This window comes from Mastigoproctus giganteus, chromosome 4 (assembly GCF_048544385.1).
Source record: "Mastigoproctus giganteus isolate SK-2022 chromosome 4, ASM4854438v1, whole genome shotgun sequence".
NCBI lineage: Eukaryota > Metazoa > Arthropoda > Arachnida > Uropygi > Thelyphonidae > Mastigoproctus > Mastigoproctus giganteus.
The window spans coordinates 224023304-224050348 of record NC_143578.1 but is presented as its reverse complement, the minus strand read 5'-3'; the positions used below and the strand labels follow the sequence as shown (position 1 = coordinate 224050348).

Genomic DNA, 27045 nt, shown 5'->3' with positions numbered 1-27045 from the left:
ATAAGCATTTAGGGAAATTTTGACTTACGTAAAATTCCGACTGACATAGTTCTGCGGAACGCAACCCTTACATAAGTCTGTAATGGGAGTGTCTGTAATTTAATGAAAATCAAAAATGACAACTAGTACAAAAAATAAGTCATAAAAATGTACTAAAATGACCAAAATCAAACATTTCTTAGATCTGCTAATAGATTTAGTAAAGATTATATACAGAAACTCTCTTACTTAAAAGTTAAATGATTTTCACAACTTTAAATGATGAATGACAAAATTTAAGAAAATATTAATAGAAACCACAAAAGATATACATGGAAATGTCTGTAAAGGCATGATTTTAGAATGACTTTGTAAAATACACAATCTGAGAAAATAAAAAAAAAAAAATTTTTGCACATAAAACTAATAAATCTTTAATGATATTAAGAAAAGTGTGAGAGGACTATTGATATGTGAAAAAGAGACCTATAAAATCACTGTAAAATATACTTTGTATACATCCAAAATAATTGCTCTGACCTGTTCCTTGCTCTTGCCATGCTTCTAGCTTTTCGTAGTTCAAATCTACGTTCATCATCACTAGAACTACTAGTTGAAGAACTATTGTGTGTGGCATGCCGCTTCCTATTGAAAACATAAATGTAAGATAATGAATATTTTCTCAATTTTTGTATTTAGATAATATCCACAAAAAAACACGGGTACTACTACTACGGATTTCCAAAAAGTAAGGTAACACATTTTGTTTCTTAATAATGGTGAAAGGGAATGAGATGAAACGGGGTGGACAGATAGACCTGTTAATAACGTTCAAATTTGAACATTAACAATATTCAAAATCTGCTGTGAGGTGACAGTACTGCAGCGTTGCAGTACTGTCCGTATCCTCCATATTTGGTGGTCACGGGCTCAAATTCCGGTCTAATCAAGAAGCGTGTGCTGTGCACTGCTGCTCCTGCCCACCTGGCTACGGAGGCACCACCACCACCACCACCAAAGTAGCAGGTGTGTTTTTGGTGCAATGAATTTAAAGTGGACCGTGTTGACATTGAAGATTGACATTGGGTGGGTAGGCCTTCATCGAACAAGACAGAAGACATTTCACACATTAAGGGCATCATTCTTGAAAACAGGTGAGTGAAACTGCGTGAAATTGCACAAATAGTGAACGTGAGTAAGTCGACTGTTCACGAAATTGTTCATGATGTCCTTGGCTTTCGAAAGGTGTGCTGCCGCTGGGTGCCCCAACAATTGTCAGAGGAGGACAAAGCAAAATATATGGGCATGTGTCTGGAGAACCTGTTTTGATACAGCGGCGAAGGAGAGGATTTTCTCACTCGCATAGTCACAGCAGATAAAACGTGGGTTCATCACTTTATCACAGAGAGCAAACAAGACTCCATGACTTGGAAACATCCACAATCTCCTATGCGCAAAAAATTTAAAACTGTTCCCAGTGTCCGAAAAGTCATGGCCACAGTGTTCTGGGATTGCCAAGGCGTTCTTGTTGGTGGGTTTCTTGCCGAAGGGAAGAACAATCGGTGCACAGCTTTACTGTGCAACGTTGGAAAAACTGAAAGCCAACATTCAACACAAATGACCAGGACTCCTGACAAGCGACATGATTTTGTTGCACGACAATGCAACTCCACATACTGCCCAACCACTCGTGAGTGGTTGTGCCATAATCATTGGGAAACTCTGTCACATCCCCCCTAAACAGTCCAGACTTAGCACCTTCAGACTTCCATTTGTTCGGCCCTCTGAAAAAATGCCTTTCGGGAAAGCATTTCACCACAGATGAGGAAGTTCATCAGGCGGTGCGATGTTGGTATGGACTTCTTCAGTACTGGTATTGATAAAATGATCCATCATTGGGACAAGTGCATTAATAAAACTGGACACTTTGTGGAGAAGTAGTGCATGTTCACTTATTTCTTAGTGTGTAATTTCAACTTTGTATTATTAAACTTCATCAAGAGAAAAGATGTGTTACCGTACGTTTCGGAAACCCCTCATAATTATCATCATTTTAAAATAACTGCGCATGCACGAAATTTTAAGCCAAGGTTTTGATGAATAAAAAGTTAAAATTCAAATTTCGGCTTAATCAATTTGCATCTGTTGGAATAAACATGAACTAATGGTCTAATATAAACTTTTTGTCTTGGCTAACAATCATTTTAACACAATAGTGAAAATTATCAGAATAGCATACAAATTTTATGAAATGATGCTCTTAGACCTTCTCTCACAGCATGTCTGTGGGGCAGCACAGTGGTTTGAATCCTGTGGTTCTAAACACCCAGGTTCGAATCCTGTGGTTCTAAACACCCAGGTTCGAATCCTGTCGATTATGTGAGGAACTTTAATGGGCCTTTTTCACTCCGTGGCTGAGTTAGTCTCAGGCATAGATAGCAAGGTCCCTTATCTCCCTGAACCCTGGGTTTTTCTTCCAGCAAAGAAGGCAAATCGACCAGAGAACACATGCAATTTACAGACCCAATACAGATGGGTAATTGAATTAACATTCTGGGTAACTGTAAATGCACACTTGTTGATCACAGCATACAATACAGACAATTTGCATGTTGTGTAGGTTGAGAAACCAGAAATAATTCCTCTGGAAGAATTCTACTCCCTCTGCCTGACACTGGCTAACTGCAGCTCCAATTAAAGAGATACCTTTAGGAATTCCTCCAGGCATGGACAGGATCTAAAAAATAAAATCTAAAAAACAGCTTAGATTTATCTCTTTCGTTCTCTGTTGGGTCAACAATGATCATTGTGCACCATGCACATACATTTTATAATTTTTTATTTTTTATATCTATTATTATACCATTTTATATAGCTTTAAACCCTATTAAAACTTGGTATTGCCATACTGCATATATTGATAATCACAGAAACAGTGAACCTCTTGTTGTTTTCTCCTTTCAATTTGGATGATTGAACCAGGAAGAAGTCACCCAAATTGTATGCATACAATGATGTTTTTTTTTTTTTTTAAATGTCTTATGTATGCTTTAATAATCTAACATTTTTTTGCCTACATGTTCTCCATAGATTTATCTAGGTGTCTTCCTTTTTTTTCACTACTCTTTGCCAAATGCTAATACATATATTCTAACAAATAACACTATATTGCATTATGGTAATGTATATTATCACAGCAATGGCATTAGTCCATAAATACTGTATGCTAATATTAATAATTAAAACCATACTGTGTGCTTCGTAAAGCGGGAATTTATTTCCTATACACATAATGCTAAAAATAGGGGTTAAGTTATCAACAATGAAATAAGTTAGCTAATTAGTTTATGTTTACACAATGATTGATTTAGCGAAAGAAATGAAAACATAGCCTGTAAAATCAAGCAAATTATAATAACAGAGAAATTATTTATGATTTACAATGTTAAAGAATGTTTATTCTTCACCATCATCAACTAAACGCACACTAGTTGATCACTCATTATTGGCTTGGCACTTGTTGATTTGTTGCACAAGGAGTCGTCCTGTTCAGAAATGCTTCAAGAGCCGTTTATTTCCAAGATAATCTTCTCTTTTCTTTTTAAATAGCATGCATAAGCATTTTTTAAACGGAAACCACAAATTGCAACTAACACGATTTGAGCTGAGTAACAAGTTTACAAAGCTTTAAAAAAAGGAATGAAGAGAAGATTCTGAAAATTTATTTTTGTTTTTTATACGATTGAAGATTTCAGTAAAGGGGAAACACATTTCACCATAATAACGTTAAAAAAAACCACACAATCCCGGCTATCGGTATTTCCGCAAATGCAGGAAGATCAAGTTTACTACCCTTTTATAATTGCTTGCAGTAACAGAAAAGCCCAATAAACCAGAAAGTGCAAATTGTTTTTATTGTTTTATAGTCGTGACCTCCAGAAATGTGCTTTAGAAAAATATCACAAAGCCGTTCAAAATTGGTTCTTATAACAGAACAGATGATAATGATGAAAGTGTAGTGCATTTAATGAATTGGTAACTAATAGACTCTTTTTATACTATAAAAATGACCTTTCAGAGAGTTATATAGCGAAAATATCAACTTCCGAGGTCGTGTAACGAATTACCAAAAAAACAATGTGTTATTGGGTTCACATTACGATATTTTCACAATATGATGATGTCTCTGGAACAGATTAATATCATAAAGCAGGGTACAGTGTATGATATAGCTACATCATAGTTTGAAATGCAATATTTATGGATGTTTAACATTCATTTTTTGCAATTAATGTTCATATTTTCGATTTTGTTGATACTTGATAAAAAAAAAAAAAAAAAAAAAAACTCATAAACCCGGGAACTACTTGTATATATCCACACACTGATCTTTTATATTATCATTCTCACTCATTTTTGAAACAATTGAAAATTTCTTATAATTTTTTATAAATGAAGTGTTGGAAGTGGTGGTGGCAATTTAATACTATTACTCTGATTTGATTTTGATTTTATTGGCGCAAAAACGACTGCAGTTAAATTTCCCCAAGAAAAGACTATTACTCACACATGTTCTTGTGCTAATAAGAACAAGAATAAGCTTATTATTCTTGTTCTTATAAGCTTATTGGAGAGATTATTGTAAGAGAAACAGGTAATGCTTTTTACTATAAAACAGTTGGACTTGAAACAGAGTATGGATGCCTGGAGCAAATCCATATCAGTATGATGTGAAAAAACAGCAACAAGGATTTTTTTTTTTTTTATATGGTAAGAGAGAGTATTATTATTATATTGTTATTATTACATGGGAAAATAACAATATTAATTGCACACAAACTGACAACTATATTGGATAAATATAGGGAAATGCTTAAAAATCCCATTAGGTTCATAGACTGAAAGGCTTATGGATAAACTCAAGACTTGAGAGAATTTGCAATGCTTTTGGGAAGTAATTTTTACCAGTATAGTCACCTAGTATGTAGAAATCTTTTTTTTTTTTTTTTGGGACTAATGCTTACTTCATATTTGGGTGTTTTGTTGACTGATGATATATGTGAAGCCAAATATGCTAGTGAGTCTTCTAATATTGGAAGGATGTGTCGAGGGCAGTGATGCTTCAAATAAAACAAGCTAAAGCCAAGAGAAAAAACAACCTTTAAGGAATGTATTTGTATTTGATAAACAATACAACAATATTTAGGTTGAACTGTGCTTATAGAAATATCAGTATTACTAATGAAATCAGTGAGGTTGAACTTTTAGTTAGGAACATAATAGGGCAAATGGAACACTAACACGATATGGCTAAAAGAAACTATGTCGCCCAGAAATAGGACATGATGAGTTTTACTTGTATAATGTACATTCAGAATGTATAATGCAGTGTTATTTTTGGGACAGTATGCAATGGTACGGTGTATCAGCATCTTTATTAACAGTGATGTGTGACATTTGGATGCAACGCACTTTGAAATTTGTAATATTCTAAATTATTTTCACATGTTTACCTACTATTCAAACAAGCTTAAAATTATTTAACTAAATTTGCATTTTTTACTGTCTATTGTTAAGATATTTACTATATAAAATTATATAACCATTTTTATAATTCAAAATTACTCAGTCGGACCTCTGTTTAACTAAGTCCTTTTATAGCGAATTATTTTGACTTCCCCTTGGAGGTTACATTTAAAATAGTTTCCACTGAGCGAAGAAAATTTTCATATAGCGAACGGATTAGGAGAGAATTAACTCGGTACACACTGTTCCCATTTCTGGCCTTCAGGCAATTATTGCTGCTGCATGAATTAAGAGAGCTAAAGGGAGCTAATTCTACAACTTAGTTTGGTACCTGGTAAAACTTTTCCGACCACCTGTCCCACATACAGAGAAGTCACGCTGGTCAAGAGTGAGCAGTTCAAGGTGTATTCCCAATGGGCTCTGGCCCACCTTCTACTGCAGTGGTGGCAAAAAAATTCAAGTTAGATTTCTTTAGTGTGTTACATTTTCCATATCTTGTTGCATGTAAAAGTAAAACTGAAAATATTCAAAACTTTTATTAAGTACAATACACGATTGCATTTACTGAATAAAACATTTAACGAGAAAATTTTTTTTGATAATTAACAAAATTTAAAATGTTATTTTAGTTCACTTTCCTCATGGGCCGTAAGTTGGACACCTTTGTAAAAACACTATAAAAGCCCCGTTCGAGAATTAGAAAAGTGATTTTCTTTTACCCCGACAAATAATCATGTGTTGTTTCACAGAAGTGCGTTATCCACATTTTTCCGTAAATTTTCCCTATCTTTGTTTACATGGTCACAGTACCTGAATACCAGTTTCAAAAAAAAAAAGAAAAGAAAAAATTCAATTTTAAAAACTAGTGACAATACTGATGACAAGAGGAGGACAACGAAAGTATTAATTCTTCTAAACATGAATTGTTGGCATTTGGTGAAAATGAAAATTGTCAATTAGGTTACAGTTAAATGCAATTCGGGGATACCTAATTGATAAGGTTTCAGAGGAATTGAAGCATTTGATGAATGCTCTGAGTACGATACAAATTTCATCGAGCGAATGCGAACGAGGATTTTCACAAATGAATCTGGTCGCCAGTGCTTCGTTGATGACAAAAACAGTTTCTTCACTAGTTTCTTTAAATTGTAGGACCACCGCTAACCCACTTCGATCCAACAAAATATGTTGATTCATGGCTGCTTCGGAAACGTCATTCAACAATCGACACACAAAGAGGAAGAAATCAAGTCGGCATAGGGTGTCCGATGAGAACTTAATGAAAATTTGGAATATTCTACAAAAACTTTATTATGAAATTATTTTTACTTATGTTATTATTTTTTACTTATTTACTCACATTTTACTTATTTACACGAATAATAAATTTATGCTTAACAAACTGTGTTAATATACTTAATTTGTTGTTCTTTTTCTAAAAACATTACTACTAAAGTAACAATATCAAGTAAAAAAAAATTTTAGAGTACTTTTCATATCCTTTTAATTTTCAATTTTTCCTGATAGTAAAGAATCAGTACTGGCACATATTTTTTTTTACAAAAAAAGCACTGGCATAACATATTTAGGAAATAAACAAAGAGAGGTGGGACAGATGACCATATTACTTGTCAGAAATAGCCTGTGCACTGCAAGAGCATTCCCAGATTCAGACCACAAAAACACAATGAGGATCCATGGTGTCCTGTTGGTGATTTACATGCTTTAGGAGATAGGGATCATAATCCCACAGTACAAGACAAATAGTGAGATCACAAATGAAATACTATTTCCGTGGCCACACCCAAAAAAAGACAAGGTTCAAGGACAGGCACTGCACCTAGTGAGATTGACTAAAGGGTGCCCATAATCAGATACCTTGGAAAGGACCTAACTGAGGTTTATAAGGTTCTGAGAAGGGATAGTAAAATAAACAAGGAGGAAATTTTCATATTATTAAATAATGCTAGAACTGTGGAGTAGACTGAATAAAGGATGCCCATTCATTCTAACAGGAAAAATTTATAAACTAGATCAGTGTTTCTGAACCTTTTCGTTACTGTGGCACACTTTTAAAGATGCTAAAATTTTACAACACACTATAATCACTACTATACTCATATATTCACAAATGGGAAGTTATTTCTGTTGGGTATATTTAATAAAACACTTATTATTTGTGTAGTATAGGTGAACAAATATAGGATTTGTGTAGTATAGTTCTAGGAATCAAAATGTGATGTCACATTCACTACCAGAAGGCACTTGGATTGGCACAGCATAAGTAAATGAATTTTTGGTTTGAATTAATTTTTATTATAAAACTTGGAATTATTAATTTTTTTTTTTAATTTGCATTTTCAACAGCACACTTGAAGCATACTCGTGGCACATTAATGTGCTGTGGCATACAGTTGAGAAACACTGAACTAGATTGTAAGAGGTTTCCTTTAGCCAGTGAATTGTTAATTACCGGAACAAGTTGCCTCTGTGGGCAGTTCAGGTTAACAGTTTGGAGAAATTCAAAGGCTTGTGGATTAGTACCCATTTCAGAGATAATTTTATATAATCCGCTACCTTTCAATATTTTATATTTTCCATGACCTTTTCTACATTAATAATAGAGATAATACACAAAAGTACCCTACCTCAGTATGTCTTCAGCTCCTTTGAGAAATCCTCAAAGTATTTAAGCTATACTTCTAAAAATTCCATCTGTTATATTTTAATATCACCCTTATCACTTTTAATTATGCTATTTATTATTTGTTACCTGTTATAAGATTTTTAAATAAATTCCAAAACATTTTTCCACCTTGATTTTTCTATATCTTTCCAAAAAAATCTTGCAAAGTATTTTCTTTCAATCATTTCATAATTAACCTCTTGAACTTTTCTATATATTCCAATATGGATTTATTAATTTTACTTGCAAAAAATTTTCATATATTCTTTTCTTTCCTGTAACTTCTTGGATTCACCATGATGAATCCAAAAAGTTAGACCTTTTCTTTTGGACCTTTCTGCCACAATTTTTTTGCAGCTTCCACTAAATTTCTCAAATTTTGTCATTCTTCATCTAAAGTCACCAGGTTAGCATCAGGAATACTATTTAACTTTTGAGCAAGGAGGTTTTGATATTTAATGTTGTTGGTAAATTTGATTTTTGTACATTTTTCCCACTTTTTTTTTAACTTATACTAAATACAACATATAAGTGACCATTAATCTTAAATCCCCCATATATCACCTTTGCATCTTTAACTAGTTGCTAGTATTAGTATTGGTGGTGGCAAATGATGCAAAAAAAACAGGCTTATAAAGCATCAGACCAAAAAAAAAAAATAATAAATAAATAAAAAAACACACTTGACCCATCCACACCCTCCAAGAATTTGTCTAGTTCTTCCTTGAATTTATTCAAAACACCCACTTCCACAACAACAGATGGAAGTTTGTTCCAACAACCAAACACCCACTGGCTGAAGGCAGACTTTCACGCATCTATCCTGCAAGCATCCTTCCTCAATTTGAATTTATGCCCCCTCATGTGTTCTCAGCAAGAGGAAGAATGCCATCAACATTTAGCTTACTCAATCCATTTAAGGCCTTAAACACCAAAATCAGATCCCCCAACATGTACCTAGTTTCCAAGCAGTGCAACTGCACAACTGAAGATTTTCTTGGTAAGAGCACCCTTCTGTTTCCTTCACCAATCTGGTTGCCCTTCTCTGTACTTGTTCCAGATCAACATCACTTCTTAAAGTGAGGCCTCCAGACCTGTATACAGATATGCCAAGTTGTGCTTGCTAACTGGAAATCGCTGATGGAACTGATATTCAGGTAACACTCAAGTCAAGTGGACCTGATTTTGGCAAAGTCCAGTTTGGTCTGTGACAACTCAATTCTCTGCTTGCACCTTCATGATGGTGGGATTGTTAGTAACAGTAACACCATTCCAGATATTGACTGGAACTTGTGGGTTGGTCACTCACACACTAGTCAGACTTTTGTGGATTTATTGGATGATTGTTTTCTGCAGCAGCATGCTCGAGAGGCAACCAGAGAAAGTAATACTCTTGATCTGGTTATCAGCAGTGATCATTCGTGTATTAAGAATTTGCAGATAAAGGAACCACTAGGAGGCAGTGATCACAGTGTGCTGAAGTGGGATTTACTCAAAGAGGTAACTACCGTCAGGGGTAAAGGAAAGGGTTTTTGCTTCCGTAAAGGGGAGTACAGTGGTCTCAGACAGTTTTTAAATTCTGTACAGTGGGATCGACTGACGATGTTACAAACAGTAAATTCTAAGTGGGAAGCATTCAAGGAATTAATCATGGAAGCTACTAGACTTTTCATACCGATGAAGAAATATTGTTCAAGGTTTAGGCCTAAATGGTTATCAAATGAACTAATGAGACTCGTGACAGAGAAGAAAAATGCATGGGATGCATATAAATTATCAGGCGACGCAGAAGCCTGTAGCAGATATAAGCTAGTCTGTAATCAGGTCACAAAGGAGGTTCGGCAGGCAAAGGCGGATTACGAGAAATCTTTGGCAAAAGATGCTAAGAAAAACAGCAAGGATTTCTTTACTTATATAAACTCTAAAAGGAAGGGGCTAAATATGATTGGTCCACTTGACATCGATGGTTCGACTGTTGATGATCCTGCTCAGATAGCAAACAAACTAAATGAGTATTTTGCATCTACATTCACACGTGAGGAATTATTACAGTTTGAAAATGGAAGAAGGTTATCAAATTGTAGCAGTGTGCTTAATGATTTTGTAATAACTGAGAGCAAAGTGGAGGAGAAATTGTTGAAGTTAAACATAAGAAAGGCACCTGGGGCGGATGGGATCTATCCAGTTATATTAAAGGAGGCGGCAAAGCAACTAAGCAAACCCTTAGCCATAATTATGAGAGCATCCTTGGATTCAGGGGAGGTTCCCACGGACTGGAGATGTGCAAATGTATCCCCAATTCACAAAGGAGGTTCGAAGGGTGACACGAATAATTACAGACCAGTTAGTTTAACTTCTGTTCCGGGTAAAATAATGGAGTCACTGGTTAAAGATGCAGTGCAGGATCATCTAGACAAGACTGCAGCAATAATTCAGACACAGCATGGGTTTGTTAAGGGAAAGTCTTGTCTGACAAATTTGATTGGTTATTATGATGTGGTCACAAAGGAACTGGATGCAAAAAATAATTTTGATATCATATACTTGGATTTCAGGAAAGCTTTTGACACTGTTGCGCATGGAAGACTACTGTACAAATTGGAGCAGAATGGTATTAAGGGTAAGTTGCTACAATGGATAAAAGGATGGTTAAGTGGGAGAAGACAGAGGGTGGTAATCAATGGGTGCTGCTCTTCGTGGACTAATGTTATTAGTGGAGTCCCACTGGGTTCGGTGTTGGGTCCACTGTTGTTTTGTATATTTATCAATGATATTGATGAAGGTATATCAGGCTTAATGTCGAAGTTTGCAGATGACACGAAGGTTGGCAGGGTTGTTAATGACAGTAATGGCAGTGTGCTACTGCAACAGGATCTAGATAATTTGGGCAGATGGGCTAAGAAGTGGCAACTGAAGTTTAACCTTGACAAATGCAAAGTACTGCATATGGGTAGAAGTAACCCCAGAGAAACGTACCAACTGTGTGGTACTACACTTAAGGTGGTAGAAAATGAAAAAGACCTGGGAGTAATTGTGCAGTCAGATATGAAGTTTTCTGAGCAATGTAGACAGGCTGCTAGGGCAGGTCATGGGGTTTTGTCAATGATTTATAGGAATTTTGCTAGCAGGGAAAAGGAGGTGATTGTCCCTCTGTATAAGGCAATGGTCAGGCCACGCCTTGAGTACTGCGTACAGGTCTGGAGGCCTCATTTTAGGAAGGATGTAGATTTGCTTGAGCGTGTACAGAGAAGAGCAACACGATTGGTGAGGGGAATGAAGGGATCCTCTTACCAAGAGAGGCTTAAGTTCTGCAAATTGCAGTGGCTGGAGACTAGGCACCTGCGCGGTGATCTGATTGAGGTCTATAAGGCCTTGAATGGGTTGAGCACGCTGAATTCTGATGGGATCCTCCCACTTGTTCAGAATACGAACCTACGGGGACATAAGTTCAAATTAAGAAAGGATAGATGTAGAATAGATGTGCGGAAATTTGCCTTTAGCCAGCGGGTGGTTAATTGCTGGAACAAACTTCCATCTGTCGTGGAAGTTGATAGGTTAAATAAATTTAAGGAGGAACTAGACAGGCAATTGGAGGGTATGGTGTGATTTTTTTTTTTTTTTTTTTTGGCTGATGCTGCATAAGCTCCTACACTTGCTTTCTTGCATCAAGTGCCACTACTACTACTACTACCATCATAATCCCCAAGTGCAGGTCCTGAAATACAGCACCCAGCACACTGTAGGTGACATCCAGGTGCAAACCAACATAAGTAGGGATGAAGGTGTGGTATCCACACCACACCACACCACACGGAAGGATACTGCTCCTCTGTGTTACCAGGCAATACTAGATGGTAGGCGACTCTCTTCAACTGGTGCAACCATCACTTTGCTTATTGGCGGCTTGCAGTGGTGGAACCCATGTTTAGTCTCCAGAGCAAAGCTCCAGCAAATCCTCCCCAATCTCTTTTATCATACAGTATGATTGATGGACATCATAGCGAGATCCAGTCTTCCTTACATTTCGAGGATACAGCTCTAAAATGCTATTCGCAGGCATGTCGCTAGATAGTCCACCAGACAGGATCTATTGGTAACTGTCTAAGAAGCTTCCAGATCAGCCAGTGTATAATCTCGCTGCCTTTACTCTGGCAGATAGTGATTGCAGGAATTCCAAGTACTGGATGTGTGAGGGGCATTATCGAGGCCATGTTATGTCAAGGAGCTGGGTATATTTTTACCATGTGTACATCATACCCAAAAATTTCATTACTTCATACAGCATGTCCTCACCATGTTTTCTTACTTCTGAATACACTACAAATTTTCAAACTCATAGAACAAACTGTGAAATTGTTAAATCTGTGAACAAACTGTGAAACTGTTAAATCTGTGAACAAACTGTGAAACTGTTAAATCTGTGAACAAACTGTGAAACTGTTAAAAGATTTAAACTTATATCTGTGAAAAGATTTAAACTTGTATCTGTGAAAAGATTTAAACTTGTATCTGTGAAAAGATTTAAACCTCCCAAGCACTTCCTCATTCATTTCACAAATACTTTGTATATGTGGTCTCAGCAGTGGCATAGCTACTATGTAGGTAGGCAAGGCAATTGCCTCCTGGCCTGGACCCTTTAGGGGTCTGCCGTCTTTGGCTGTCTCCTGTTTTTACAATTTTCATTAATTAAGTAGAGGCCTGAACATGTTCTTTGCCTCCAGGCCTGAAAAAGGGTAGCTACGCTAGTGTGTGGGGGGGGGGCGGCCTCCGTAGCCGAGTGGGCAGGAGCAGGAGTGCAGTAGCACACGCTCTTTGAGTAGACCGGGGTTCAAGCCCCTGACTGCTGAATACGGTCGATCTGCCAACACGCACTGGACCAGCGTGGCAGGTTATGGTCCATTTGCCTCAGCATGAATTGTTGAGGAGGCTTCCATCCTGCAGTGGGTTGATAATGGCTGCACTTTACTTTTACGCTAGTGGGTCTCAGTTCTAATCTCAATGACGTCCATTTCCAATTACAATTTTCCAAACCCTGTGTACTTTTTCTGACGGAAACCCAGTAATCAGTTGATTCAACCACTGCTCATCTCAGTTGTCCGAATTATTTGCTGTATGATTCCTTTCACTTCAAATGTGGTACATTGTGCATATGTCCATTCTGATATTCTCTGTACCAAGTCAAAACTCACAAATACTAAGTCAGATACTTAGCAATTTGGAATCTCCTCTGGCTTAAAATCTCTCTACCACATTCTGCCAAATTCATTGGTTGCCTCTATCATTCTCCAACTCCACTAATCACTTGGAACTCTGACTTACTCTTTTTGAAACTTGACTTTCTCCAGTCAAACTTTCCTAACAATGAGGTAATTTTCCTTGGTGATTTTAATTTTCACAACTCCAGCTGACTTCCATTTTCTGGTCACACGGACCCAATTGGTTGAGATGCAATAACTAATAACCTTGCACAGATTTACCTACCAGAATACTAAACAATCCTAAAATATAAAAAAATGTACCAAGCGATACAGTGGATACTGTAAAACTATAAAATAAAATAAAATTTATTACGAAAAATGTTAAAATACAATAAAATACAAAAATTAAAAGCGATAAAACAATGATTGTAGCTTTCGGGGCATCCACCTCCATTGTTGTTGAGAAAGGAGGCGGATGCCCCAAAAGCTACAATCATTGTTTTATCGCTTTTAATTTTTGTATTTTATTGTATTTTAACATTTTTCGTAATAAATTTTATTTTATTTTATAGTAAATCAGTTTTGTAAATATTATTTTACAGTATCCACTGTATCGCTTGGTAGATTTTATTATATTTATATTTTATATTTTTACAGTATTAAACTATTTTAATCAAAACTGTCAGTGTAAATTTGTGATATGAACTATTTAAATAGTTCATATCACAAATTTAGTTCATATAGTTCATATATGAACTAAATTTGAAATTTTTTAGTTCATATAGTTCATATATGAACTAAATTTGAAATTTTTTTTCATATCACAAATTTAAATTTGTGATATGAACTATTCTCCCAACCTCAGAGGCCTTTTTGAGGATAATGTTTTCTCAGATCGAGTAAGTAAAATTATTCTTGTAGGGATGAAATCTTTTTATCATGTTTGGCATAAAGGGCTTCTAAATAAGCTTCCGTCTTATGGTTTTCCAACTGTTTTTTTGTAATTGGGTATCCGGTTTTCTCTCTGACAACTCACTGTGGGTAATGGTGGATGGCTCTCTGTGTTCTAACTTGTCCACTAATGCTGGTGTTCCCAAGGTTCAGTTCTTTCTCCCATTCTTTTCCTCTTGAATATTAATGATCTTCTCCCATTGACTGGAAGTCCTATTTTGTTGAAGACAGCACATTGCATTCCACCTTCCAGTTTGAGTAACCTTGAACTGCACAAACAGCTTTAACTTCTTGAATATCCACTACCAATTCCATAAATGCAATATGTCCAGTTAATTCTCCAGTGAATTAACTCCAGTGGGGAAAAGCCAACTTAACTGATTTCAATACTTCTAAAACTCAGTCCTGTCTTAGATCTCACAAAAAGGATTCTTCTGTTCCTATGCTTATCTTTGATGACACTCCAATTTCTTGTATCTCTACTGGGGATTACCCTGACTTCCATTCTCTCTTGGCATAAGCAAATTACAAATACTACTTCCTCTGCATGTAAAAAACTAGTTTTCTCTTTTCTCTTGGTGTTACTTTTCTTTCAAAAGCTATTCATATTGTTCCCACAGGTTTCTAGATTCCATTCAAAAGAGGGCAGTTAGGTTAATTAATGACTCAACTCTAACAGTCTCACCACTCTCTGTCTCACAGAAGTTCTATTTCTGCTGTTCTATAGATACTTCCTTTTTATAGATACTTCCACGGGCCTGTTCCTCTGAATTGGCTTCTTTAATTCAAACTCACTCACTCTCTCACTCTCTCTCTCTCTTCTAAAGCATTCTGGACATGTGCTGCAACCAGTCAACATCCTTTTACTGTCCAACTTCAAACTCACAAAACCGACTTTTCTTCTTCCTTATTTATTCAATCAACTTCCATTTTCTGGAACAACCTTCCTTTATACGTATTTTATGAAAAATTACAATCTATAGAAGTTCAAGTCTAATGTCAACAAATATCTTCTTTCATCTTTCCAACCTTGAACCCATGCACCGTCTAAGTACTATAGGTTCTAATACCTCTCTAATAAAAAAAAAATTACAATATTCAAGGTGCGGCTTAACCATGCCCTCGTACAAAGGGATAATCACCTTCTTATCCCTGCCAGCAAAGTTCCTGTATATCAGTGCAGACAGAACCCTTCTGGCAGCCTGTCTGCACTACTCAGAAACTTAATATCTGACTGCACAATAACACCCAGGTCTTTTTCATTTTCCACAGAGCTGTGTGTAGTGCCAGAGTTGGTATGTTAATCTGGATTACTGCTACTCATACACAGTACCTTGCATTTGTCAATGTTAAACTTCAACTGCCCATATGCCTAATTTTTCTAAATCTCATTGCAGAAGTTTACCTTGATTATTGTCATTAACCATCCTACCAGCTTTTGTATCATTAGCAAACTTGGACATTAAGTCATATATGCTTCATCAATATCATTAATAAATATTAAAAACAATGGGCCCAGCACTGAACCCTGGAGGACTCCACTAATAACATTAGTCCAAGAATGGTAGTGCTAATTGATACCCATTCTCTGTCTTCTCCCACTCAACCACCCCTTTATCCACAGCAGTAACTTGCCCTTAAGGCCACATTGCTCCAGTTTGTAAAGCAGTCTTTTAAATGCAACAGTATCAAAAGCTTTCCTGAAATCCAAGTACAAGAACTCCCCGACTTATGTAAGGGTTCCTACGTAAGTCGGAATTTCCCCCGTGCTTATGCAGCACTGGCAACTGTGCTTGCTAAATTTACTGAATCAAAAAATAAATGTTCGAAGAACATGTGAATAGAATTATTTATTGTATTTATTCAATTTTTTATCTCACGCGCAGGAAAAATTACAAAACCGTGCAGTTAACTTTTACCTCTTGAGCATTGTTGCTAGAATTGAGGTCTTCAGCTGATCAGTAACCTGCTGCGGAGATTTAGAAGGGGTCAGCCGCTCAACCTTACAAAAGAACATGTTAATGGATGACTGGACGGTGGTTTTTTTTCTTTTCATCATAGATTTCTTTGGAGCAAGCAAGCATATCATTCACCCCTCTGTTAACTTTTAAGAACTGTTCACTGACAGGATCCATCTTCTCAAACCTCGCCATTTCTGATGCAATTTCATGAAATTGCCATCTCTCTGGTGGTGAAGGGTCTCAGCTTCTCGTTTGGTTCATCCTGTGCTTCGTCAGCATTTTCTTCTTTCACTATCGCTGCCTGCAAGTCAATAAGTTCTTCTTTAGATAATTCCTTCTCTTCTTCCTCTATTAACTCCTCCAAGTCTTTGGCATCAACTCGCAACTGAAGTAGCTCTGCAACCTTTACAAACCTATCTGTAACCTCTTTATATGATTCATCTTTTTCAGATCCTTCAAAGCCTTTTACGTGCTGTGGGCATATTTTCTTCTATGCGCCATTTTTCTCATCGTCTACTGCAGACAATGCTTGAGCAAATATTGTGCATAAATCGTATGGTGCAATTATTGTGTTTTTAAATTCGAAATAACACCCTGATCCATAGGTAAGATGAGTGAAATCGTGTTTGGCAGTAGAAATATGACTCTGGATAGCAGGATGTCTGGGAGCATTATCTAATAGAAGCAAAATCTTGAAAGGAATGTCGTTGTCTTTACAATATTTTAAAACCTCGGGAATGAAGCAGCATTTAAACCAATCCTCAAGAAAGATGTGCTTGAAAGAAACATATGGAGCAGTGTGTACAAGCCCAAGGCAATTATTTTGAAGGGAATAACTTGTATGGTTATGAAATATTTCTTTTTATTTATTTTATTGCAGCAGTCTTGTTACTTAATAGTTACATCTCATATCACTATCTTTATGCTGAAATAATGTGTTTGAATTACGAGTGCAGGGTTTGCACAGAATTCTAGTAGTCCACTACCACTATCATAGGTTTACTTTAACTTAGGTTTACTTTTCCTCTTCGTATTCTCTTAAAATATGTTGTTTTCTACTAATTAAATCTCGTAATTTAATTTCGTACTAATTAAATCTTTAAACAAAAATATTCTTTCTTTGTCATTAGACAAAGAAACAATAGTATCTTTATCAGATAAAGAAACTGTTTTATAAAGATATTGAAAAATTGTTGTATTTAATCTTTTCTTTTTTTTTAAAGGTCTTCACCAGAGCAACAAGCACAGACAATTTTACTATCCAACTTTCCATCTTAAAATATGCCCACATAACTAGTAGATAATGTTTTCTACTTCCAGTACCACAAACTTTCAAAGAAATGTTCTAAAAGTTATTTCTATGCCTTCCTTGCACTCTATCTTACTTCCAGAATAAATTAATTTATAATTATTGTTTAGCTGCAATTCTCCTATATTAATCTTCTTGGTTTCTGTGATATCTGCTATTCTGACACCATATATGAACCTAGTTCTGCTAATTTCATCTCTATGTCACTCAAGTTTCTAATATTCATGTTAATATTAAACATAAATGTACCCATTTTGATGGGTGTTCCAGTAACATAATGAACATTGTATCTCCAAGTTCCCACAAGCACAGCAGAGACCTTGCTGATTTGGGCATGTCCCAGACCACATGAGTCTCAAATGCTTTGTACTAAAATAGTGCATAGTGATGAGGTTTCAACCTATAATTTAACCAGTTTGATCAGTTTAGTTCGACTAAGATTCTTCATTAATCTTTAAAAAAGTAATGAAAAATAACAAATAAAGAAACCAACAGACATCAACTGAATTGAATTATGCCAATGGCAAATAGAATGTTAAACCAAGAATAGCAAATAGCACAAGCCTCAAGAGCAACTAGTGCTTTATAAAGCTCAATAAATCTTTCACAAACATTCTTAAAAATAAGAGTGTTAACTGATGAAATGATAGAAGCTTTTTATAGTTAAGTCTTAAAAGTATTGTCTATTTTCTCCTAATTAATTTATAGCAAAATTTAATTCGTCCAGTACAGTCCAGTAAACAACAACAACAACAACAATTCATCCAGACTCACCTTGTGAGTCTGGATGAATTGTTGTTGTTGTTGTTGTTTTGTTTTTAGGAGCATTAGCAACTAAGGCCATATTGCTCCGGGGATATGCGGTGGTCATTCCCTGACCTTTCCGCATCCTCCGTATTTGGTGGGCACAGGCTCGAACCCCGGTCTAATCAAGAAGCGTGTGCTATGCACTGCTGCTCCTGCCCACCTAGCTATGGAGGCGCCCTCGATGAATTAAGCTTTCGCTGATAAAATTATATAATAGAGCACATCCCAAGGGTCACAAATGCCAGTAAATTAGCCAATTAGCAATGCATACTTTTCTAAGTGCTTTTCAAATTACTAAGTGCTCTTAAAATTCAACACAGTATAGGGTAAAATATGTACAACTGTAACTGCTGTATAAATCATCCTTGTTTACATATTTATATAAATATCAGAACTCCCATTAAAAATTTTGTTTTTTACTTTTTTCACAACATACAAATTTACAAATTTTTTTTCACAACATAGTTAAGTGTAAAAAAAAAAAATTCAGAGTAAAATTTCTAGTAAAACATACTGCTTGAGAAAAGAGATGTTGGTATACTGAATATCAAATTTATAATTCATTTGTTTATAGCAAAGAAACAAATGAATCAGTTTTATTTTAGTAAACTTTTCAGTACATTTTAGAAAAGTACTAACCTTTTAAACAAGGGGCTCCTGTGGGCAGGTGATTTAAAACTATGACGTTCCCTAGGCCGACGATGATGAGAAGGTGGTGTGTGAAATAGACTTGTGGTTGTTGGTCTTTTTGGCCGTGAAGGCTCTAAAATTCAAGTTAATAAAACTGAAAGTCAATGAATCTGAAGTCCACAGTGCTCAAATTGCAAATGCTTTAATAAATAAAAATTTGTAAAAATAAGAAAATCACTATACCAAAAGTGATTTATAAAATAAAAGTATACCCAGCTGCTAACACAAAATACTAATGCTCAGGCTCTCCCTTAAAGCAATACAGAATGATAGAGTGATTCGAAAGTCAATACCTATTATTACAGTGTTGTTGAAGTAAAATGGAGCATAAAAAATTTAATGTAGCAGTGTTTTTTTAGAAAATTTTATACCACTTTACACATATAAAATCTCAATATAGGCACCAGCACATATATATATATATATATATATATAGCATCCATAAAATTACTGAGTTTAGGTTGTAAAGATGTAAAATTATAGTTAAAGTGTAATATATATATAGACCACCCAATTAATTCCATCAAACGATCGAACATTACATCGGACGTTATTTATATACTAAATAGATACCTACTAAATAGATACGTTATATTGTAAATTTACTAAATAGCTACGTTATCGTGTAAAGTTAATATCTTTACAGTTTGAAAATCCATATCGCCATAGTCCTGCCATTTCTCCAGTATACATGACACCACATGTACATTTATATACATGTATATATATATATATATATATATATATATACTAAATAGATACGTTATAGTGTAAAGTTAATATCTTTAAAGTTTGAAAATCCATATAGCCATAGTCCTGCCATATCTCCAGTATACATGAAAACCAAAATATAAATCATATTAAGTAAATTAATAAAATAATAAAATAATAAGCCCAACACAGGAAAATTATTTTGCAAGGAACTTTGTCGAGGGCTAAACCCTTACAAAATAACCAACCCATGCTAGACTGAGCCATCGGTTTCTGTTATCATCTGCCTGTATACTAACGCCAAAATAATATAATAGTGGAAATGTGGAATAATTTAGTATAACATTAACGTAAGATTTGAGACAAATGTAAGTCTAGAATGCCAAAACAACAAGTGTCGTACCGTAATACATAACAACAATTTATAAATGATACAGGCTGGATGATATTTAGCCCGACCGATCGCTACCACATTATAAGCACAACTGAGTAATTATTAAAATTTTTGCTGAACACAATTTAGCATAAAATTTTGCAGAAAATAGCTAATAAAGCTAACCGAAGGAGAACGGAAAAATGTATAGTAGAGCAATAGTACCTCACTCCCCCTCGAATTACTCTAATAGTTCGCGAGGTATGAAAAATAAGGCAAGAGGAAAGCTAAAAGCAAAAAGAAAGAAAAGGTCAATTTATCGATAGTACATCGGATATTAACCGGGAGCGTAACTTCCCGACCCTAAAAGTAGGGATCCTGGTTAGGTAGTAAAGGCCTGTAAAAATATATCAATCGAATAAAAAGAAAAAGAAGAAAAAGAAAAAGGAAAAAACGGAATGGCTAATTCCTAATAAAGTTTACTTTAAGTAGGACATAAATAATGTCAGATAAAGTCAAATTGTCAGTAATGCTAAGAGAACGAAAGACGGAACCTGTCAGATAATGAACTACATAGCAGTGCTACATATACTAAATCTAACTGTAACCTTGGTACTATTACCAAAAAGCTACTGGCTATACAAAAAAGGTTAAAAATTAGTAACTATAATACTAATTTTCCGTATTTGTATGGTATTCCCAAGTTTCACAAATCGCCTATTAGTTTCAGATTTATTACATCTTGTAGAAATAGCTACTCAAAAGTCCCACATAGTAAGCTAGTTGAATTGCTCAGCATGATTTTCAAGGCTATAGATTCCTCCAGAATTATTAATAACAATAGACCTATTTTAACCTTTATAAAGAACAATATGAATAGCATCAAACATATAAATACATATGATTTCAAAAATTTATTTACTAGCATCCCACATGATAGTCTAAAATTGGTGTTAAATAATTATTTTACAGAATATAGCCAAATTTTACCCTGCCAACGTAATTATTGGGATAACTTGATTAATCTTTGTATTTCCAACAGCTATATTTATAATGGTAGTAATATTTTCATACAGCATGCTGGCATTGCCATGGGGGCGAGTAGCTCGTGTCTCATCGCCAACTTATACCTGCATCATTTTGAAAACAACTTTGTTAAAGATATCCATATGTTCAGATATATTGATGACCTAATTGTGTTCAACAATACTAGCTTTCTTACAGAAGCGGTTAAACACTACCCGCAGGAGTTGGTTCTAGAAGTCACTAACAACGGTGACCCTTTTAAAGTAGCATATCTGGACATAGATATTCAGATTAATAATAATACACTATCTACCAAGCTATTTGACAAACGCAAAGAATTCAATTTCAAAACTATAGACTTAACCCGTTGGGGTACTAATATCTCTGTACGTATACTTAAAAACATTATAGTGACACAAACTATCAGAAGAGTATATATTTGTAATAATAAAAGTGATGTTATATATGCGCTTATCGATCTTAAGCATAAATTATTGGATAACGGTTTCCCATATAATTTCATTTTGAAACATATGAGTACTGCTTTATCCATAGCACTAAAAAAGTACCACGATAATTTAAACCAGTTGGAAATTATCGAAAATATTAGGCAGGCAGTTTATTAAACTGTTATATACATTTTGGATATTGCCGTGGTCTTAATGTAATCATTATTGTTTTTTAATATAGGGTATAGATATAGCGAGTGGTGTACTAATTAGCCTTTGTATATACATGTACATACTAGGGACTGCTGTTTTGAACTCGCTATATATAGCTTACGCCTTAGAAAAGTGGTACCTATATGGGTTCTTTACAGTAGGAATGAATTCTATATTATACTAGGATTTCTCTTCTACATCTGAGTATTATTGGTTTTGTTTTCTCTATTATAGAGGGCGCTATTATGCTTTTGTTCATCCAAAAAACACCGGCTAATTCTTGACAAATCTTAGGTGGCGCATGACGCTTTGTAGTTATATAAGTCTAGTGAGGTTGCTGCAGGCGTTTTGTTTTTCCCGCCTTGGGCTACGGTAAAGTATGCTTGGTAGATTCCTTACGGGGTTTTTACCATGTCCCCTCTTTTGTTCTCTAAGCATTACTGACAATCCGACCTTATCTGACAGGTTCCGTCTTTCGTTCTCTTAGCATTACTGACAATTTGACTTTATCTGACATTATTTATGTCCTACTTAAAGTAAACTTTATTAGGAATTAGCCATTCCGTTTTTTCCTTTTTCTTTTTCTTCTTTTTCTTTTTATTCGATTGATATATTTTTACAGGCCTTTACTACCTAACCAGGATCCCTACTTTTAGGGTCGGGAAGTTACGCTCCCGGTTAATATCCGATGTACTATCGATAAATTGACCTTTTCTTTCTTTTTGCTTTTAGCTTTCCTCTTGCCTTATTTTTCATACCTCGCGAACTATTAGAGTAATTCGAGGGGGAGTGAGGTACTATTGCTCTACTATACATTTTTCCGTTCTCCTTCGGTTAGCTTTATTAGCTATTTTCTGCAAAATTTTATGCTAAATTGTGTTCAGCAAAAATTTTAATAATTACTCAGTTGTGCTTATAATGTGGTAGCGATCGGTCGGGCTAAATATCATCCAGCCTGTATCATTTATAAATTGTTGTTATGTATTACGGTACGACACTTGTTGTTTTGGCATTCTAGACTTACATTTGTCTCAAATCTTACGTTAATGTTATACTAAATTATTCCACATTTCCACTATTATATTATTTTGGCGTTAGTATACAGGCAGATGATAACAGAAACCGATGGCTCAGTCTAGCATGGGTTGGTTATTTTGTAAGGGTTTAGCCCTCGACAAAGTTCCTTGCAAAATAATTTTCCTGTGTTGGGCTTATTATTTTATTATTTTATTAATTTACTTAATATGATTTATATTTTGGTTTTCATGTATACTGGAGATATGGCAGGACTATGGCTATATGGATTTTCAAACTTTAAAGATATTAACTTTACACTATAACGTATCTATTTAGTATATACATAACGTCCGATGTAATGTTCGATCGTTTGATGGCATTAATTGGGTGTTCTATATATTACACTTTAACTATAATTTTACATCTTTACAACCTAAACTCAGTAATTTTATGGATGCTTTATATATATATATATATACAGAGTGTCTCAAAAATATTGGTACAAACGTTTAGGGGAGGTAGGTAACATCTAAAGGAATGTGAATTGCATAGGAATCCATAACTGGAAATGTCACCGTAAGTCGGTACATGGCGCTGTTCATCAGTTCGCGAGAGGGAAAAATTTCTGGTTTACTCATTCAAGCAGTAGTCATCACACGAAGAGCATGAATCAATATACAAACTGTGAGCTGGTAGACATGCACCTAGTGTATGGATTAGCAGAGGACAACGGACGAGCCACTCAACGAATTTATGGAGAACGTTTCCGAGACAGACATGTACCGGACCACCATTTGTTTGTGCATGTGCATCAAAATTTGTGCGATTATGGGTCATTTAGAGGTAACAGGAGTAATGTGAGCAGACCACGTTCGACGCGAACTCCCGCCATGGAAGAAAGTGTGTTGAATGCCGTCAAGAATAATCCTACTACCAACACACGTGCTGTTGCTCCTGCCTTAGGAGTGTCTCTTTGCAGTGTACAGCATGTCTGGCACGACAATTCCTTACACCCTTTCATCTCCAAAGGGTTCAGTTACTGCTCCCCCCAAGCTCATCCTGCATGTGTGGCTTTTGCACAGTGGTTTCTCCAAGAAAGTGTTTAACACTTGAATTTTCCAGCCTATGTTTTGGTCATGGATGAGGCTTATTTCACTCGGGAAGGCTTATTCAATCAGCACAATGCTCATGTGTGGGCTCACAACAACCCACACAGTGTGCACCCCCTTGGGCACAACATCGCTTCTCAATAAATGTGTGGGCAAGTATGGTCGGTGACTGCTTAGTCGGCTCATACCTGTTACCATCCCGCATGAACTCCGCTAAATATCAGATCTTCCTTGAACAAGTTCTACCAGGGTTACTTGATGATGTTCTAGCAAATGCAAGATGCAACATTTGGTTTCAACATGACGGGGCGCCTGCCCATTATGGAAGGTGTGTTCGTGACCATTTGAACAGACATTTTGGGCATCGATGGATTGGCCGTGGTGAATACGTTGCCTGGCCCTCACACTTACCTATATATATATATATATATATATATATATATAGTGTTCTTATTGAAGATTATAATAATGATATCGGGTAAAGTTTACAGTATTAGGTATTTGTCAGTTGTGCAAGGTTAATGCTATTGTACATAGGGCAATTAGACATACGTGCATGAAATTATATTGGTCGATTTTATTTAATTAAATGGTATTTATCTGTATGGAATTAGGTGTATATGGACCAAGCTACCAAGTTAGTAAAAGTAAACTAGCTTTAGCCTGGGTGGCCTATATAACTTTATATTAATGAAATGGAAATGAAAATATCAATAAAAATGATAATAAACAATGAAAATTGTAAAAAGCAAATAACATTCCTTCACTTGGCCATCTGTCTGCTACTTCATCGGTTGCTTTGAGCAGATCGATAGCCAGACTAAAGAAATGTCTCATACTCCATGCCAGTTTTGCCAGTTATTAATTTTTAAGTGATAGTATTAAAATTAATAAATAGATAATGTTTAATTTAATTTTCGTAAAATTTTTAAATTTAAATTTTTAAATTTTGCAATCGTAGTGTCAGAAAAAACAAACTGGGATAGGCGACACAAAGTCCAACAGGTATGTATCAGTATAAATGAGAAAGGTTCTTACTTCCTTCTTGTTCTGTGGTGGTCAGACTGAAAAGGGGCCAATTCCCACCTTCTGGTTGTTTTATGTGTTGATTAGATTATACTGTGCAGACGCGCCTTTCATAGATTATGGTGCGATGGTGAAATTGATGTAGGCAATATATCCTGTGTCAATGCAAGTATTTTGAAAGCCATGAGAGGGTTTATGTTTGTGCTTGAGGGGGTTTTCTTCTGATGTCGGAAGAAACCTATATAAATGAAATGATGTGTTTATACCATTACAATATGTGTTGGTATGATTAAATACAAGAAGTATGTTAATAAAATGGGGGATGCTATCCCTTGACTAGAGGATAGCATCTCCCATAGCTTTTCTAAGGCATAACGACCCATGTATGACTGGGGGGGGATAGCTATGTACATATTTACAGCCTCCTTCAATGTGAAAATTTCACCCTGTGTCACTATGTTTTGTACTGTATTTAAATGGGGGGATATAAACTTTACGTATAAAGTATACCTTAGGCACAATTATTTTGTTGTTGGGAGTTTGTTGCAGGTGATAATTTCCCTTTATTTTGATTGTCTGATTTAGGAAGAGGGGAAAAAATTTGGTAGTCTGGGTTACAGTGCAGTCAGACGACGAGCCTCTTCTGAGCGAAAAAATACTATTCCGAAACTCTTCTGAGAGAAAAAATATTATAATTAACCATATTTTGCAGTTATTAAAAACAATAACTATATCAACTCTAAAAATACTATCAAGTTTTGTTCAATGTAGATGTGACCTGTTCAAAAATTTTCTTTTAAGTTGTCTAGAAACTGCCATCTTTTTCATATTGTCCATCTGTAGCTCAATAACTTTTAAATTAGCCATTGCTCAATGTTACAAGTACCTCAAACCAAAAGACTGGCAAGGATTAACACAGAAATTAGTCTTACAACTAACTTACCAATGGGACATTGAAATCGTTCAGTGATTGGCTTTTTAGGCCTCAAGGAATATTTAGAATGATGTGCAGCACCTTCTTCTTGTGATTCCTCCTCTTCTGCACTGGCTTAAAGCAGAAATATAAGTATTCAGTATTATATTTAGTATTTTTTTACAATTTTTTTATTTTATTTTATAACAAAAACTTGTTATTCATATAATATTAAGGTTATTCATAATCATAAAAATAACCTTATCACCCTCAAACAGATTGCAAGGTCAAATAAATCACATTTCCAACCATGTGAATGGACAGGTTCATCATTTCTCACCATGCACACCCAATTGTGGTGACTATCTTCCAGGACCAGTGGCATGCAAACTTATTTCACTCATGACCCCCTTTATTAAATATAAAATTGACGCGAACCCTCAATGTAAACCCCAAGGTATGATGATCATAATTTTAGAGAAGAAAAATGACATTTTATAAATTATGTAGTAGAAAATTTTATTCGAGTACTGAGAGAGGAATTAAAAAATTGTTTAATATTTTAATTGAATACAGCAAAAACATCCAATCAAATTCTATTCTTCAATTAAGATTACAAAACAATAAAAAAAGAACAATTACTGAGAAGGACGAGACTGGATAACCGATAATATTTGGTTCATATTTTGGTGCAATGTTTGAAATTACAAATCTCATATCTTCTGGATCAAGTCTGGAACGGTTTTTTGTTTATATAGCTGTTAATCAAGTCTATGTTAAATACATAGACGTGAAAAGTAGCAATGTTTGTATCACCATTTTCGATAATTCTGGATACTCATCTTGAAGAGAAAGCCAAATTTTTTCTCAAGTGAAAAATTCATCATCTTGAAACAAGCACTTATTGCTTCATTAGACGACATGTCGATAAGATCTTCCTTTTACTGGATGTTAATTTTGGGACAGGAAGAAATTTCAAAAGCAAAGGGATCATGAATCCAAGGTATTTTTCTGGAGATACATTAAATCATTTGGAAAAATTCTCAATTAGCATTGTTAGGTGGGTGGCAATGATAGAGCTAAATTGTAAAATGTAAATAT

At 35.2% G+C, this 27045-nt stretch overlaps 1 protein-coding gene across 1 annotated transcript in view; it reads right to left on the bottom strand.

The window, feature by feature from the left end:
- Positions 1–27045, bottom strand: part of LOC150087437 (ATPase family AAA domain-containing protein 2-like) — a 450193-nt gene that overhangs the window by 348528 nt on the left and 74620 nt on the right. Inside the window, exons 5-7 of the mRNA XM_090372484.1 lie at positions 25975–26079; positions 19057–19180; positions 520–624 (exon numbers count right to left, since the gene is read on the bottom strand). Coding sequence (XP_090228610.1) covers positions 520–624; positions 19057–19180; positions 25975–26079 — 334 coding nt within the window. The remainder of the gene's footprint in view (positions 1–519; positions 625–19056; positions 19181–25974; positions 26080–27045) is intronic.